General features: G+C 36.2%; 1 protein-coding gene across 1 annotated transcript in view; it reads left to right on the top strand.

Moving 5' to 3' along the window:
• cdk19 (cyclin dependent kinase 19) overlaps positions 1 to 17506 on the top strand; it is a 173145-nt gene that overhangs the window by 124639 nt on the left and 31000 nt on the right. Inside the window, exons 6-9 of the mRNA XM_030128980.1 lie at positions 6691 to 6822; positions 16902 to 17045; positions 17135 to 17204; positions 17323 to 17395. Coding sequence (XP_029984840.1) covers positions 6691 to 6822; positions 16902 to 17045; positions 17135 to 17204; positions 17323 to 17395 — 419 coding nt within the window. The remainder of the gene's footprint in view (positions 1 to 6690; positions 6823 to 16901; positions 17046 to 17134; positions 17205 to 17322; positions 17396 to 17506) is intronic.

The raw sequence follows: 17506 nt of genomic DNA, 5'->3' as shown, positions 1-17506 counted from the left end.
ATGACACATTTGGTTGTGACATACTGTATGTGGAACACATGGAGGGCAGTTCTTTAATTTTGGTTTAGATGTTCACTCAGACTCAAGGATGAATTCAGTTCTTTTTCGTGGTCTAACTGTGACCTCAAAAAACATGTTTTTAGTCATAACTGCGAATAACTGAAAGAACACCATGAACTGATTATGATCTGAGGAACACAGTGAACACAGCTTTTGGTTTGAGCTTAACCCCCCCCCCCACCCCCACCCTGTGCCCTGGTCCAGACTCATAGGGTTAAGGTTAGAGAGTTAGTTCATCCTTTGTACGTTTGAATCTTGTGCATTAGAGACGCTGTATTAGGTTCAGATGAGGCGACATACCAGACCCCTCCTTCAGAAAGGCAGTTGTGTGTCTGGGGCGATGCTGGGGGTCATTTTCATCCTGACAAACGGCCCCAGTTTTCACAGGGAGGGACCATGGACTCCTTCCAAATGATCCAGTACGTAGTGGATTCAGAAATGTACCCATCAATGTGAGTTCTCCAGGACTCAGTATTTCCAACTCGACAGTAAGAAAAGTTTATCAGAAGTCACTAGAAGTTGCTAAATGACGTCATCCCCTAATTTGCATAATTGTAAATATACATGTAATTGTAATGAATGATGTAGGAGAGAGGAATAACAGTGTGTTAGAGACCAAAAGTGAGTATAAAAACACCAGTGTTGTATAATAACAAAGGAATAATACTGCACAATTGTCGTCAAAAATGTTTGGGGAGAATTTGTATTTTACTGAGTATTTTTTTGAACATTGTTTTAATTGAACATTTTCAAAATTATACGGTCCGGCGCAGTGCATACAGGTTGTATGAAATGTAAAGCACATCCAAAATATGTCTACAGCGATGACCTCAAAGTCTGTATTAAATCTATTTCAGGTAGTTGCAGTCTGAGTTCCCAGATATTCCAACACTTTTCCAAACTTTGCTGTAAAGACGTCCTTCTGATCGTTAGTATAAAATCTTAGTCTTTCCAAAGAATTATAGTCTGACATCAAAGACTTCCACAGATGTAATGAAGGAGGTTCTTCTCCAACCCATTTGGTCATAATAGTCTTTTGGCCCAACATAAAGTATACTTATGTGTTCTCATTACTGAGTATTTTTTATTCAGTTTACTTTCACTTTTACTTCACTGCGTTTCCTAACTCTCTTGCATACGTTTACTCTTTTACATATTAACCCTTTCATGTATGAGGTCCACATTTGTGGACACTTAGTTTAACATACTTTCCAAAGGGTTCCAAAGGCAGTATTCTCCAAACCACATGGGGGCAGTCTGTATAGACCCTCAGCAATACAATGGAAAAAAGGATTGTCTTAGTTGTAGAATTATGACTGATTTGTGCTCTGATAAAGTAAACCTCCTCAGACACAGCTGTGGGTTTACTGTTTCACTATAAAAAGTTTCACAACTTTATACAAAAAAAAAGAAAAACTGTCCGCAAAATGCATCTGAAAAAACTGTTGCATCATGATGTTTCCAATATAGGCAATTTTTTAATTAAAAAAAGTCAAAACTTGTACTTTCCTGGGTCTCAGGAGGTTAAATATCTTCTTAATAAAACCATATTTTAAGAAAACCCCCCCAAAAAAAACAAAAAAAAAAACAAATTGCATTTCAACCTTTGCCTAATTTTGAGAAGAAAATCAACCTAAAAAGAAAGAAAGAAAAGAAAAAATCTAGATCCTTTTTTTTTCATAATTTACACATTAATGTACAAGTGTCAAACATGCGGCCCAGGGCCAAACCTTTTGGCCCAGTTTCAGTTGTTTGTGCGGTTGTTCTGTTGTGCCACTTATTAATCTGAGTTTGAGCAAAAGTAGACTGCCTGATTTGTGTATGAATTCTGACCACAGTGAGAATATTTTTTTGTATTAGTATTTAGTATTCTTTTTTTTTTCAAGCTCATCCAATGAAAAGAAATATGCATGAAGGACTTTTAAAATCATGTTTCGCTCACCGGCCACAGGCTGTAAGCTGTTGTCATCTGTGGGCGTCTGTCGTCCGTCACAAAAATTTCTATTGTCTTCTTCTCTGAAACTACAATTCCGATTGACTTCAAACTTGGTATACAGCTTCTTTATGATGATGTCAACAAAAGTTAGTGAAATTATTTGGATCCGGATCTGATTCTGGATTTGGTGCGACTTTGAAAAATGTCCCCATTATAAGTGATAGGAAGTGGATGGATGCAATAACTCAGAAAATATAAATGATATCCAGTGTAGATGTCTCCAGTCCAGCCCTGATGGGGAGATGACCAAAACATAATGTCCACATGCTGATCAGGATCTTCTTCTGGATCTGGGAACTGATGGAAAATTTAAGATGGGCTCTTATGGGGAAAACATTTCAATTGTCTTTTTCTCCGAAACTCCAGTTCTGATTGACTTCAAACTTGGTATACAGCTTCTGTATGATGATGTCAGCACAAGGGATTGAAATTATTTCCATCTGGATGTGATTCTGGGTTTGGTGTTACTTTGAAAATTTTTTCCATTATAAGAGATAGGAAATAGACTGATCCAATAAATCAGTATCAATGATATCAAGTTGGAATTTGAATTTTTTACAGATCTGATTGGAATATGACCAAAACATGGGCTATTTCTGTAATAGAATAAATACACAGAACTGGGTGAGAATAAATGGCATCTGGATACATTTCCCAAAGCTTTGAATTTAGCCGGTAAGCTACAGGACCATTGGTCCTATTTGTATTTTATATTAAAGAGTAAATGAACACAGATGAGCTGCCCAACAATTGAATTTCTCGTTAGGGATCAATAAAGTGATTCTTATTCTTAAATAAACCCCCAAACCACTTCTTTTCAGTGCCTTCAGGACTAAGGCTGAGCGATTTTATCAATTCTGCGATATATATCGACATTTTGTTTCCCCAGAAAGTATTGATTTTACAGCCGTGAGTATCGATACATTCAGCCCCGTTCAAATCCTCTGTGTTCCGTCTGGCACTCTGCTCATTTCCCCCGTTCACTTTGCAGGAAGAGCGATTAGGTCAGCCAGCCACTAGTGTCGCTGTAGAGCATTTCTAGCTACTTACCTGTCTAGATACTGTCTTTACACAGACGCCGACGTCTTTCTCTTCCTGTTTACGCAGTCAGAGCTAAGACAGTCAGGAGAACGGCGACGAATATAAATCCAGCGCCTTCATACTTAGAAGCAGATGTGTGAGAGCAATGAGGGTTTAAAAAGAAGGAAAGCAAGATGTGCATGTCTGCTCCCATTCTACGTCTGTTATTACAAATCCTCCTTCCTTTTCCCATTTTTCTTTCATGTATTTGGTGGACTGGTTATTAAGATTGAAAATATTCTTATAAAGCTGTGATATAATCCCTCTTGGGACGTCTGATTTGTATACGTTTATAAAAAGTTTAATAAGGGGGTTATAGGTTCTGACTTTTCAAAGGCTTGGAAGCCACAGTTTGAACTGTTTCAATAAATCCAACAAATTTTCCAATCAGATCTTTGATTCATTTTGTCCAGTATTTGCAAGCTGTAGACTGTCTGTCCAGTCAGAGCCATATATTGTGTAACTGATCGATGCTTTCAGTTTTCAGTTCAGTTAATTCAATCCAAGTCCATGGAACACTCACAAGATGTCACCAAAGTCACTCTGTCCATTTAAAATCTTTCAGAAAATTATATAAGTGTATCGAATCCCCTCGAATCATATCGTTGGCTGAATATCGTGATATATATGGAATCATGAGCTGAATATCGTGTATCGTGTGATTAGTGTACGGCTACAGCCCTAGTCAGGCCTGCAGTTCAAACTGTCAGCCTTCAGGACACTGTTCAGCTTGGCTCTCATCAGTACATACAAACCCAGTTACCCACCTGTTATTTCAACCAGCCCACCCTAATATGACCAAGTAGAAGACCACCGGCTGCCCCCTTCCTTCCCTGGAGGTCCTCTACAGTTCACACTGTCTCAGGAGGGCGCGGAATATTATCAGGGATGCAACGCACCCTGGCTTTCCACTTTTTGAACTCTGACCCTCTGGCAGACGTTTCTGGACACTAAAGGCCAGCACAAACCGTCTGAAAAACAGTTTGGATCCCAGGGCCAGAATTGCACTGAACACTGCTGGACATTAATTGTGTGGAATGCTGAATGTTGTCCAGAGTATATGATGTTTTATGTGTCTTTTATACTTCTAGTAACACTCTTTTTTTTTATGCTGCTTTTTAGATATTTATGCCGTCAGGGTTTTCTTTTTATATTTTAGTTTTTATACTCTTTTATATATGTCGAGGCCCAAAACGGAATCTGGCCCGATTCAGAATCGGGCCGGCCCAGAATGGAATTCTATTCTAGGCCGGCCTAGAATGGAATCCTGCTGCTATAATGTTATTTTTATACCATGTTTAATGCAAATGATCCATAATTCCATAATTTGTCATAATTTTACATTTTCAGTCTTACATACCTTGAGTAACTATTGTCAATTTCAGTCGATTTCACTATACCATATATTGGTGGGGAGCAAGGTTATTATCGTTAACGAAAATGAACGAAATGACGAAAACTAAAATTGAAAAAACATTTTCGTTAACTGAAATAAATAAAAACTCTAATTAAAAGAAAAAAACGATAACTAACTGAAACTGTATTGTGAGCTTACAAAACTAACTAAAACGTATACAAATTATGGATACAATTCCCTTCGTTTTCGTCTTTGTCAATGTCGGATTGATATGAAATTAATTTATTTCACTTCAGCAGTTTGAGCTGGTGACACCATACGACACTTCACAGTCTGTCATGTGTGGTCATTTGTGGTTTCCAGTGGTCTTCTGGTCCCCACTCTACCTGGAACATACAGACTGAAGCTGGGACACAGCAGCACAGTCCTGTCTGGGGTTTACTGTAGTGATACATGGGTCGGGTTTTTTTTTTTTTTTTTTTTGGCGTACCGTGTGTGTGCGCGTGAGTGACAGAGACAGAGCAGAGCTAAAGGACAGAGTCAGTGTTGAACTAGCATCCAGGTTAAAACTGGAGAGTTTATCACCATGAAAAGGCCTTCCAAGCCCTGAACTGCACAGTTTAGAAGAGGAGAAAAGAGGAGGATGAAAACTAATCCAATTACAGAGGTATGGAACCTGTTAGAATGTTAAAAAACGTTTGATGTTACAGCTACAGCTAGCTGAACTGAACTGAAGCAAAGTTGGCTAATAATGGAACTGGAGATGATTAAGAGATGAGATATCTGCTAAGGTGTGGTTTACTGATGAGGAACTGGGTTATATATGTTTATAAGTGGTTTATATATGTTTCTGTCTGCTTTAACTGCTGGTTAGCTGGTTTATATATGTTTCTATCTGCTTTAACTGCTGGTTAGCTGGTTTATATATGTTTCTATCTGCTTTAACTGCTGGTTAGCTGGTTTATATATGTTTCTATCTGCTTTAACTGCTGGTTAGCTGGTTTATATATGTTTCTATCTGCTTTAACTGCTGGTTAGCTGGTTTATATATGTTTCTATCTGCTTTAACTGCTGGTTAGCTGGTTTATATATGTTTCTATCTGCTTTAACTGCTGGCTGCTTTGTGCATCTCCTCTCATGCTTTGCACATCTTCGCATTGTTTCATGTAAGTGACATTGTGTATGGATTGCACCCCACCTCAACCTGCTGTAGGGAATTTATACATTGTACGGTACATTGTGTCTCTGCTCAGTCCATGAGCCGCCCTAAACCGACCCCCAAATAAAGTGTCCAGGGTAACCCATATCCGCGCCTCACTAATTTCTTTGAATAGGATGATGAGGAAGATAAAATATATGAAATAACTAAAACTAATACTAAAACTAAACTAAACTAAAACTAAGCATTCAGAAAAAAACGATAACTAATAAAAACTAACAAACCTGCTCTAAAAACTAATTAAAACTAACTGAATAAGAGAAAAAAAAAGTCAAAACTAATTAAAACTAAACTATAATTAAAAATCCCAAACTATTATAACCTTGGTGGGGAGTACCACTAGGTTTTATTTGTAAATAAAGTGTATTATAGTTTACAATTAAAATGTTGTTTGTTTCATTTTTTTTCACATATTTGCAAATTCCATGTATTGATTTTTGTAATAATTTAGATCATTTGCATTAAACATGGTATAAAAATAACATAATAGGAGCAGGATTCCATTCTAGGCCGGCCTAGAATAGAATTCCATTCTGGGCCAGCCCGATTCTGAATTGGGCCAGATTCCGTTTTGGGCCTCGACATATACATTATTTATACTTTTTTTATGGCACCTAGGACGATTGCACTTTTTAATTTCGTTGTACCAGTGACAATAAAGACATTCTATTCTATTCTATTCTAGAACCGGCCCTGGATCAGCGCTTGCGGATGGTGGGGGAAACACACAAATAACCCATAATGCATCAGTACTCAGCTTTAGTGGTTGTTTGTGTTTAGTTTTCAGCTGTTGTTGCTGTGTTAAATAATTCCGTCCACAAACCCCAGACTTCTTCCGTTCAGATTAGCGGTCCAGGCCTTAGATGCTATCGCAGTCGTCCACAGCGGCCTTGGTCTGCGTTGCGCTCGTATCGCCGTCTAGATAACGCCGCTGTTTGCTGAGCTCATCTGTGTTCTCTATCTCTCCACCTCCTGTAGCTGACATGGGTTTCGCCAGACTCTTCAACTCTCCCCTCAAGCCACTGGCAGACCTTGACCCTGTGGTGGTGACGTTCTGGTACAGGGCCCCCGAGCTGCTGCTGGGGGCCCGGCACTACACCAAAGCTATCGGTGAGTACAAGAAGTCATTTATTCATCCATTTAACAGAACACGATATATACATACAGGGTGGATTTCTATATTAACCCTTTCATGCATGAATTATGAGAACCTTAGCCGGGATTTTATTCCTGAGTGTCTTTATTCCTCTTCAGGCATGAAAAAACAATGCAGTTGAATTTTTTTTTAATAAACCTGTTTTTTATGAAGGTAGATTTGTTTCTTTATTGCTTTAACTAAAAAAAAAAATTCAATTAAAAAAAAAGTGTTTGAATGCAAAAAATATATATTTACGATCCAAAAAATTGCATTTGAACACTTTTTTTCTTTGACTGAAATGAATTTTTTTTTTTTTTTTTTTTTTTGGTTAACAAACAACAAATCTACCTCTGTAATTTTTCATGGAGTTCCAAAAACGTTCACTCTGCTGGACACTGTGTGTTTAATTTTTGAAACAAAGAATGCAATATCAGAAAGTGACATACTGTATGAAAACTATAAAATAAAAACATTCTTAATGCAGCTAATCTGAAGTTTTCTCACATTTTATCATATTCCCAATTTTTATTAGCAATTGATTTCCACTCAAACATGCTAGTGCAGATCAGGTTTATCAAGAACAGCAAAGTTACAGTAATTGTATAAATGTCAGTGTATTATGGGATGGTGCATAAGTGTCCACTGTGTGGGCTGATATGGAACTAAAACAACAAAACCCATGAATATACAAGAGAACAGCTGGAGAAGAACTGTCCACTGGAGTGACCAATATGCATGAAAGGGTTAAACATGGGTGAAAAGTATTTTTCATTCTGTCTTTCAAACATATGAAAAGTAAGACACTGACACATGTAGCTGAGGTATAAGACATCACAAAAAAAAAAAAAAATTATAAATATTAAAGGGTTCCACTTTGTAATTACCCAGTCACTTTATTCACAGCACATATTATCCAGAGTCAAGGTGCATTATCAGCTGTTCTGCATAAGAAATAAAAGGATGCCATACCACATTAAACTTCCCCATTGATCCGTTCAATGTGTATGTAAGCTTTCAAATTTTAAGGAAAAACATGACATCACATATCCATCTGCCAAAGGAGGGGGGTTTGTCATTCTTCTAATTTAAAAGAATGAGTCGCCGTGCTAAAAGGGAGGAGTAGGCTATAATGTCTATAATGTTTGGATCTTTAAGGCACAGGTGTCAAACATGCGGCCCGGGGGCCAAATCCATCCCGCCAAAGGGTTCAATCCGGTCCCTGGGATAAATTTGTGAAATGCAAAAATTACTCTGAAGATATTTTCAGTCAAGGATGTTTCAATCATTTCAGGTAATTTCAGTCTGAAGTGGATCAGACCAGTAAAATACTACCATAATAAACTATAAATGATGAAGTTTGTCTTTTTGTTTTAGTGTAAAAAAAAAAAAGTACAATTACTCAAAAATGTTCACATTTACAGATTAGCCTTTTACAAAAAATGTGAATATCTGAAATGTCTTAAGAGAAGTATGTGGAATTTTAATAATATTCTGCCTGTTATTAAATGTTTTGTGTATTTGTAAATCCACTGTGATCTGTACGTTGTGATTCACATGTATAACTGATAAACGAAAGCATAATATTGTGAACACTGCACTTATCTTACTAAAGAATTTTCAGGTTGTTCATATTTGTTCATGTTATGTTCAAGTACAATTTGTTGGTGTTAACATTTTCATGACGGAATTTACTTTTTTTGCACAAAAGTTCTTATCTTATTATTTATATTATTTCACTGGTCCGGCCCACTTCAGATCATATTAGGCTGAATGTGGAACTGAACTAAAATGAGTTTGACTGCCCTGCTTTAGGGGTTAACTTACATGGCAGCGCTGAATGGGTAAAGTTCATACTTCTGTTTATGAATGTGGACACACAGGCCAAACTCAGGAGAACAGCAGAAGGAAGGCCTGGATCTGTTCTCTGCAGAGGTCTGTGGTTCCACGCTGTAAGGCAGTGGTCAGGCGGCCTCACATATCAGCTGGTTTTGAGGAAAAATCAATAGGATTCCAAAGTTGAAAAAGATAGAGAGAGAGAGAGAGAGAATTCTTTAGTGCCATTACACATGATTATACAATGGAATTTAGTTTGACAGCAATCCCTGTCACGGCAGATAGAAGTATAAATACAAACCAAATAGACTTACAGGGCTCATATTTATCTAAACCCACTGTTATTGATTGGCTGTTTGACTGGAAATTTATCACAAACCCTTTTCCTTTTTTAACCCAAGAAGACCAAAAATGGACCAAAAGCATTTTCTGATTAAAAATGTTTAACTCAATAGATGTAATATTTAAACTATAATTCTATCAATGTGTGTAAATAATTGGTGTAAAATACAGTTCTTCATCTTTTCATGGTCATCAGATATGACCCATTTGGACGTTCAGAGGCTCTGTAGTTACCATGGAAACACCGACATCTTCTACAACATTGATTCACCAGTAAAACCCATGGAGTTGGATCAATGACAGTGGATGGACACACTGGGTTTATGTTCAGTTAATGATATATTTATTGAAAATGGCTTTTTTTTTTGTTTGTTTTCTCTGTTTTTAAGATAATAAACCTCAACTTTAATCTGAGCTTTAATGACCATCCACATATTCAGTAAATTAAATATAGGAAAATACCTGATTTTCACTGGAAAAATGCAAGACAGAAGATAATTTTATAATAAATGACAATAAATGACTTTGGAAAGGGTAAATATAGAGAAAAAAATCATTTGGGAAGTGACACTTTATGTGGGTCTTTATGGGTTAATGCAGAAAAAAATATTGATGTAACAGTTTTTGGTGTATGTACATTTCTGGCTTGAGGGTTCCCAGACAATGCACAAGGGTTGAACAATATTTTGCAGAAAACCGTCAGAGACATAGATGGTATGGTTTAACTGTTAACTTTTAACTTTCTTGAAACTTTTCTGGAAAAAGGAATAGGCGAGGCAAATTTATTTGTATAGCGCACTTCATACACGGCAAGAGAGACAAGTTAAAAACACACAATTAAAACATCATCAATAAAACATAAATAATAATCAGTCAAAATGAAGTAAACAGAAGAGTGCAGATAGAACCCTTTCAGTTGTTATATGTACAGTTGAGTTTAAAGGGCTCATATTTATCTGAACCCACTTGTATTAGTCTGTGGTTCATTTCTTTGTGTATTTGGACCCTAATAGTTCATACAGTTGGAATCGGAACCCTCCAGCTGCTGCAAAACTAGCTTTAGATTAATTTGGGCAAAAATCCAGTGGATTTCTACAACCTGTTTGAATTCCTGCTTAATTTGTAATGTTTTATAACTAGTTCCGTCTCCACATTTGCTCATATCAGCTCCAGACTTCAGACCAACCTTTCTCCAGTATTTCTCCATAATAGTTTGTCGTCATCAGCGGTTGTAGTCCATACTGAAAATATGTCCAAACTTGGAGCCCATTACCTAAAACGTTCAGTTGTTGGTTGAACGGGAAAGAACAGCACAGCCAACAACCTGGAGGGGGCGGGGCCTGAAGTGTCTCCTGTGCATTTAAAGGGCCAGCGCTCCAAACCACCTTTGTGGTGTCATTACTCAGAAATAGGGTTGAAGATGGACCTGTGGAGTTGAATGAATGAAGAATTCAGAGCCAAGCAGAGCATTTACAGTTTATGGAGACCACAGGGAAATGTGGGAAAAGGAAGAATTCCATTTTAAAAAGACAAATATCACTCCTGTAATAAATGACAGTGGATGGATACACTTGTTCTATGTTAAGCTAAATATCACTCCTTTAAAGTATAACAATAGAAATATATAAATAGTAAGTTAAGTTAAAATAGGAATATATGAAAAATACGAAAAGAAAAAAAGTCCATGTAGAGCAGGGGTGTCAAACTCATTTTCTTTCATGGACCACATTCACCCCAGTTTGATCTCCAGTGGACCAGATCACTAAAATAATAACATAATAACCTATAAATAATCACAACTATGAATTTTTCTCTTTGTTTTAGTGCAAAAAAAAACAAAAAAACATTAAATCATGAAAATATTTACAAACCTTCCAAACGAAAAAGATGTGAATAACCTAAAAAAAGGAAATTTTGTTTTGTGATTTTGTTGTGTAATTTTAACAATATTCTGCTTCAACTTATCATTTCTACATGTACATTATGGATCACATCTACAAAGGCACAAAACATTTAGTATCAGGCAGAAAATTGTAAAACTGCACTTATTTTTCTTTAGACGTTTCAGGTTGTTCATATTTGTTCAAGATATGCACATTTTATTGTTAAAGGACAGTTTGTTCATGTAAATATTTTCATTATTTTATATTATTTTTTGCAGTAAAACAAAAAGAAAAATGTGGAGTTGTCATTATTTATAGGCATAATGTAATATTATGTTTTTCACATCAAACAAGAAGAAAATTTGGAGTCATTATTTATAGGTTATTATTCTATTATTTTCCTTGAGGTAATATTGGTCTGTATGTAGAGCTACCTTTTATGTGTTATTCAGCATCATTTGATGGCGTGTCCACTTATGCCAAGATCTCCGGTTCACACAACCCCAGCCCTCAGTGTGTGAACGTACATGCAGAAGCTTATAATGCGTACAGATGACACACATTAAAAGTGGCGTGTATATTTACACGAGTCATGATATCATAGTCATGAGTCATTGAGATGTTTTTGAACATTAAATACTAAATATGTCTCATCATCAAAAAAATACATTTGAAATGATGGATAACACTGGTCAACAACAAAGTTATTGTTTAAGTTTTTTGAGCTGATGTAGGATAATTTTGGTGCTGAATCCAAAAATCACATTAATTTTGCTCAATCAGGTCAACTTTCTGAACTATGCTACATATTGGCTTTTTAACATTTCTGCTTACATTTATGGGCATTTTCACATCATATGATACAAAATTCTTTCATATTTCTTGCAATAAACGAGTTCTGAAGATTTTACTTTTGCCAATTTATGATTAGTGGTTTTTTTAATATTACAGGTGAATGAAATGGCTTCGACTAGAAGATCTTGCAAAAATAAGCCTGACGTATTCTGCTACATCTGCGGTGAATACACCATTGTACCTAACAGGAATCCTGTTAGAAAATGATTTTTTTTCTCTTAAAACCTTTTTTGGGTGAGAACTATATAAAAAATCAACTGATAAAGTCACAAAAATATAATCAATTTTGTGAGAAGATCAAATTTTTCAAACTCAAATTAGCAAAAAACCCTGACCTGATTGAGAAAAACAGATGTCATTTTTGGATTTAGCGGTGCAAAATGGTCCGAATTCAGTTGAAAAAACCTAGACAACTTGCAAAAAACATTTTTTTATAACCCAGTGTAATGATGTGTTATGACAGAATTTTTACAACCCTGTCCTTCAAAATGACAGACAATAAAACTGTCTAGTGCAACCTCTGGGTACATTTGACCCCATACTCCGGGTCAGTGGTCACATACTTTGGGGTAAAATGTAACATTAGAAAATCAGGACCATGACAGTGACTTAAGTTTTTTTCCAAACTTTTAAACCAAATTGCGGCGGTTCCACAAATGACAGCATTTCAGCTGCCACTGCTAACATTGTGTTTTGTGATTTAGTGATTTATTCCAAACAAGCAATGAAATTTAGCATATATGCACGAGCAAAACATACATAATAATACAAATATCAAGAATCATAACATTCTTTGACAGAGGAACAGCACAATAATTCCATTTACATTTACCCGAAAAGGGGTGGGAAGAAGTGCAACTTATTTAATCCCACCCCCTTGCCCTATAATATTATTAATAATATATGTCCCTCTTCCTTTTATATTACTCCTCTATATTTATATATCAATTAACACACACACACACACACTCATTCATCCGTATACACATACATACATTTATACATATACACAACATACAAATACACATATAATCTTTTACCAGTGCCTTTCTTAGTTGTGCTGGTGAATAAATAAACAAATAATAACTAACTCAAGAAAGGAAATATATACGTAAACAACAGTGAACATATGGTGACAGTTAATAACCCTCTTCACTATATCTAGTGAAAAACATGTTCTTATAAGAGTTTTGGAATTGTCTTCTGTTTGAACATTCCTTGTGCTCCTCCCTCAGTCTATTCCAGACTTTAACACCACACACACACATATGCTCAAACTTTTCCTGGTAGTGCCCACACTCTGAATTTTGAAATTAAATCCACCCCTAAATTCTGAGCGTTTATAATAAACAGTACAGAAGGTGCAACTGTGCAATAGTTTCAACAATCAAACATTTGTGTGTGTGTGTGTGTGTGTGTCTAACACTAAAATTCAAAAATAATAAAATTCTGCTTCTCTGAACGTTGTCCCAGTGACTGATCTGTATTCATTAAAAACCACATGATGAAACTGAAAGTGTGAATCGGTCCAAACCAGTTTCCTGTAGCTGGTGCCCTGTCCTTTTCCTGTAACCTAACAGGCACATGGCATGTGTGAGGCTTATTACCACAGTTCTGTGTCAGTGGGGGGGGCAGGTGACAGGTGACCAGTCTGCACATGATGGAACGAAGGCGCTGATGGGCTCTGTGGTAACAGACACATGAGACAGCGGTCCCACAGGACTGTGGACAGAGCCACTCTGAAAGGATCAGCTGATGCATAATACTGGTAAAATGACACGTATTTTCCTTCAAATTTCAGGTTGTTCATGCAGAAGCTTCTCTCATCCACATGTACTGGTCCTGTTCAAGCCTTAACAAATATTGGACTGAAATCTTTCAGACACTTTCTCAGCTGTTAAACATCAAGTTCCAACCAAACCCCTTGACTGCTCTGTTTGGTGTCATGGAAGGTGAAGTTAGGATACCTACAGAAAAACAACACACTTGAGCTTTTGTTGTCCTTCTGCCTCAACAAGCAATCCTGTTTAGATGGAGGGATGCCCCCCCCCCCCCCCCCGCTTAAGGCTGGAGAAAATTACATACTCACTTCAGCAATCAAATGGGAAGTTCCAGAAAGTGTGGGGTCCCTTCCTAAAAGCATCCCAGACCCTGTAAACGTTGGACTTTTACTGCAGTTTGACTTTGCTGCCTACTTCGTACTTACTCCTAACGCAGGTTTCTGTCGTGATAGGGATCCTTTATTATTTCTAGTGCACTGGCAATAACTGAGGAGGGATTATTTTATGCACAGTTTGTTGTTTGCTCTGTTTTGCTTTTTTTGTTTTATTTTATTTTATTTTGTTTTTTGTTTTTCTATGGTGCTAGCTGCATTTAATTTACACCCATGTTTACTTCAGATTTCTTTAAGGACCATTCAGCACTGCACTTGGATTATATTGAGAAAACTAAAATAAAAAGATCTTGATCAAAAAAAAAAAAAAAAATTCAGATGGTTCATGTTATTGACATGTTTTGTTTTGTTTTTTTAAACTTTTTTTTCAACGTTTTTATTAGATTTTCTTTTTTTTTTCAGTACAGTATAATGTGTACATTCAAGTCCAGTTCAGTTAGTTTCTTTTCCCCTTCACAACAGCGAGTGTATTCCCACAACCCCCCGCAGGTAACACTGGATGGAAATCAAAGGAAACAATAACAATCGCAGCAAACAAACAATGTCCTCTTCCAAAAATAAGGCTGTGGATATAAAACTTAGAGGCAGAATGACAACACCTTGATTAACAACATGGAGTTTTGCGTCACCAATAATTATTATTGCAGCAACAAAGGTGGCCTAGGTTCCCATCTTTTAGTAAAGATGGTTTTCTGAAGCCTGAGTAAGAATGGGATCTGCTCCATTTGGTAAATATCCCAAACTTTTTGAATCCATGTGTTAGCTTATATGAGGGAGGTTCTGGTTTCATCCAACTGATGGTTCTACACTTTAAGGCAGCGGTGAATTAGATATTCAAAAAGTATTCATCTGCCTTTCTGTCCAGACCTTTGGGTATTATTCCCAGTACTGCCACTGGGAAGTTTTGTGGGATGTTCGTTTTAAAAACCTCGTTATTCACATGTTTTAAAGCACGGGTGTCAAACATGCGGCCCGGGGGCCAAATCTGGCCCGCCAAAAGTTCCATTCCGGCCCTGCAGTCCAGGTTGTCCAAATCATTTTGGTTCAGGTTCCACATCCAGACCAATGTGATCTCCAATAAAAATAACAACACAATAACCCATAAATAATGACGACGACAAATTTTCTTTGAGAAAAATTATGTGGAAAAAATAAAAAATAAGATTACACTGTGAAAATATTTACATTTACAAAACTATTCTTTCACAATAAAATGCAAATAAATACATAAATAAAAACAAAGATGAACAACCTGAAATGTGCAATTTGAACAATATTCTGCCTGTTACTAAATGTTTGGTGCATTTATGGATCCATTGTGATCTGGAGTTGTGTCAATAATAATAAGAGATGGAATATTGTAGAAACTGTTCAAATTTTAGTTCCAAACTCCAAAATTTTAACAATATTCTGCCTGTTACCAAATGTTTATGGAACATTGTGTGTAATGTACATGTATAAATAGTAAGTTGAGGCAGAATATTGTTAAAATTGCACTAATTTTTCATATGAAATTTCTGTTTTTTTCAGGTTTTTCACATTTTTTTTGTAAAATGTAAATATTTTCATAATTTAATTGGAGGTTTTTTTCTTCTAAAAAAAGAAAACTTTGATTTGTCACTATTTATAGGTTATTAAGTCATTATTTGACTGGTCTGGCCCACTGGAGATCAAATTGGGCTAAATATGGAACTGAACCAAAAGGAGTTTGACAGCCCTGTTTTAAAAGATAGTTTGTAGATGTAAACATTCTCAAAATGTAATTGAACTTTTTTCATTGGTATTATTTTACTGGTCCGGCCCACTTCAGACCACACTGGGCTGCATGTGGCCCCTGAACTAAAATGAGTTTGACCCCCCTAGTTTATTTGAATCAAATCTAAGAAAATAATTGATGAACTAATCGATTACAAAAAATAATCGATAGCTGCAGCTCTACTTCTTAATTCCTTGAAGAAAAGGCTCTTCAGCTGATGCACCTATGGAACCCTCAGACTTAGTGATGTCCATATGTACATGTTGTGTATGTACATGTTTCAAAATTGCTGATAAATTTGGGACAGCGTTGTTTTCAGTAAGCATCTAAAGGTTTGAAGGGGTAGGATTAGATTAGGGATGTAACGATATGAAAATTTCAGATCACAGTTATTGTGATCAAAAGTATCACAGTTATCATTATTATCATGGTATTGTTGAAATTGTGTTCAAAATGTTCAAAAAGTACTAATACACACACTGAAAGAATTTAACTAAGTTGTATTTTGAAAAAACAAAACACAACAACAACAAAAAAAACCAAATAAAATAAGTTTTTCAGTCCTTTTGATTTTGCCTTTATATACTATATAAACAACTGTTTACTATACCCATGTTTGGGATCTTTTTTTTTCAGCACAACTACATCTATATCAACTGCCTGTTATTTGTTTCACTTTAACCTACTATATCAACACAAAAGGACAAAAAACACAAAAACATTTAAAATCCAATTTAAAAAATGTATATAATTTATTGCATAAATAACAAAAAAAATGCTTAACGAACCTTTTCAAAGACTTTAAAAGTGAATATTGGTTCAAAATATTAGGTATAGAAAATTAAAATTGTAATAAATTGAAACTATACTCAAATATTTGACATAAAAGCAGATCTTCACATAGTGCAGTAATCAAACACGGTTATCATGATAATTAGAATTTAAACGGTAACACTAACCGTCTGCAATTTTACCGCGGTTTATCGTTATATTGGTAATCGTTCCATCCCTAGATTAGATCAGTTTATACTCCTTCCTACTCCTTTTTGCTCATGTACATTTTGAGGCCTAAGACGTTGTAGTTTCAAGTTACCGTTTCGTTTGTTGTCATTCTCTTGATTCACATTTATTTGCGTTTCTGTTTTTAATTGTCATTTACGTGATTGAAATAAAGATATCAATCAAAATATGTGGTGTTTGTCCCATCAGATATCTGGGCGATCGGCTGCATCTTCGCAGAGCTGCTAACGTCGGAGCCCATCTTTCACTGTCGCCAGGAAGACATCAAGACCAGTAACCCGTTCCATCATGACCAGCTGGACAGGATATTCAGCGTCATGGGTTTCCCCGCAGGTCTGTACACACTGCCGCTCAGTATGAAAATACAAAGACAAAGAAAAGACGCAGAAAAAACACTTAGCCGTGTACGTTGTTTTCATCAGATAAAGACTGGGAGGACATTAGGAAGATGCCAGAATACCCCACCCTGCAAAAAGACTTCAGGAGGACAACGTGAGTAGATGTTATCATGACCTGAACACAATTAGAAACTGATAGGCTTCAACAAAACTGAACTGAATGAGTCACAGCAGCTGTTCCTTTGAATGAGTCGTGTTTTCTTATCTTACAGGTACGCAAACAGTAGCTTAATCAAATACATGGAGAAGCATAAAGTCAAACCGGACAGTAAGGTGTTCCTGTTGGTAAGTGCACAAACGCCCACAACCGTCTGCTTTTAGAAAAGAATAGAATTACCCTGAAGATATTAACAGTCAAGGGCATCAAACTCAAAAATAACTTCATAATAACCTAGA

The sequence above is a fragment of the Sphaeramia orbicularis genome, chromosome 24, assembly GCF_902148855.1.
Source record: "Sphaeramia orbicularis chromosome 24, fSphaOr1.1, whole genome shotgun sequence".
NCBI classification, from domain to species: domain Eukaryota; kingdom Metazoa; phylum Chordata; class Actinopteri; order Kurtiformes; family Apogonidae; genus Sphaeramia; species Sphaeramia orbicularis.
This window is presented reverse-complemented; position numbering and strand designations above follow the sequence as displayed.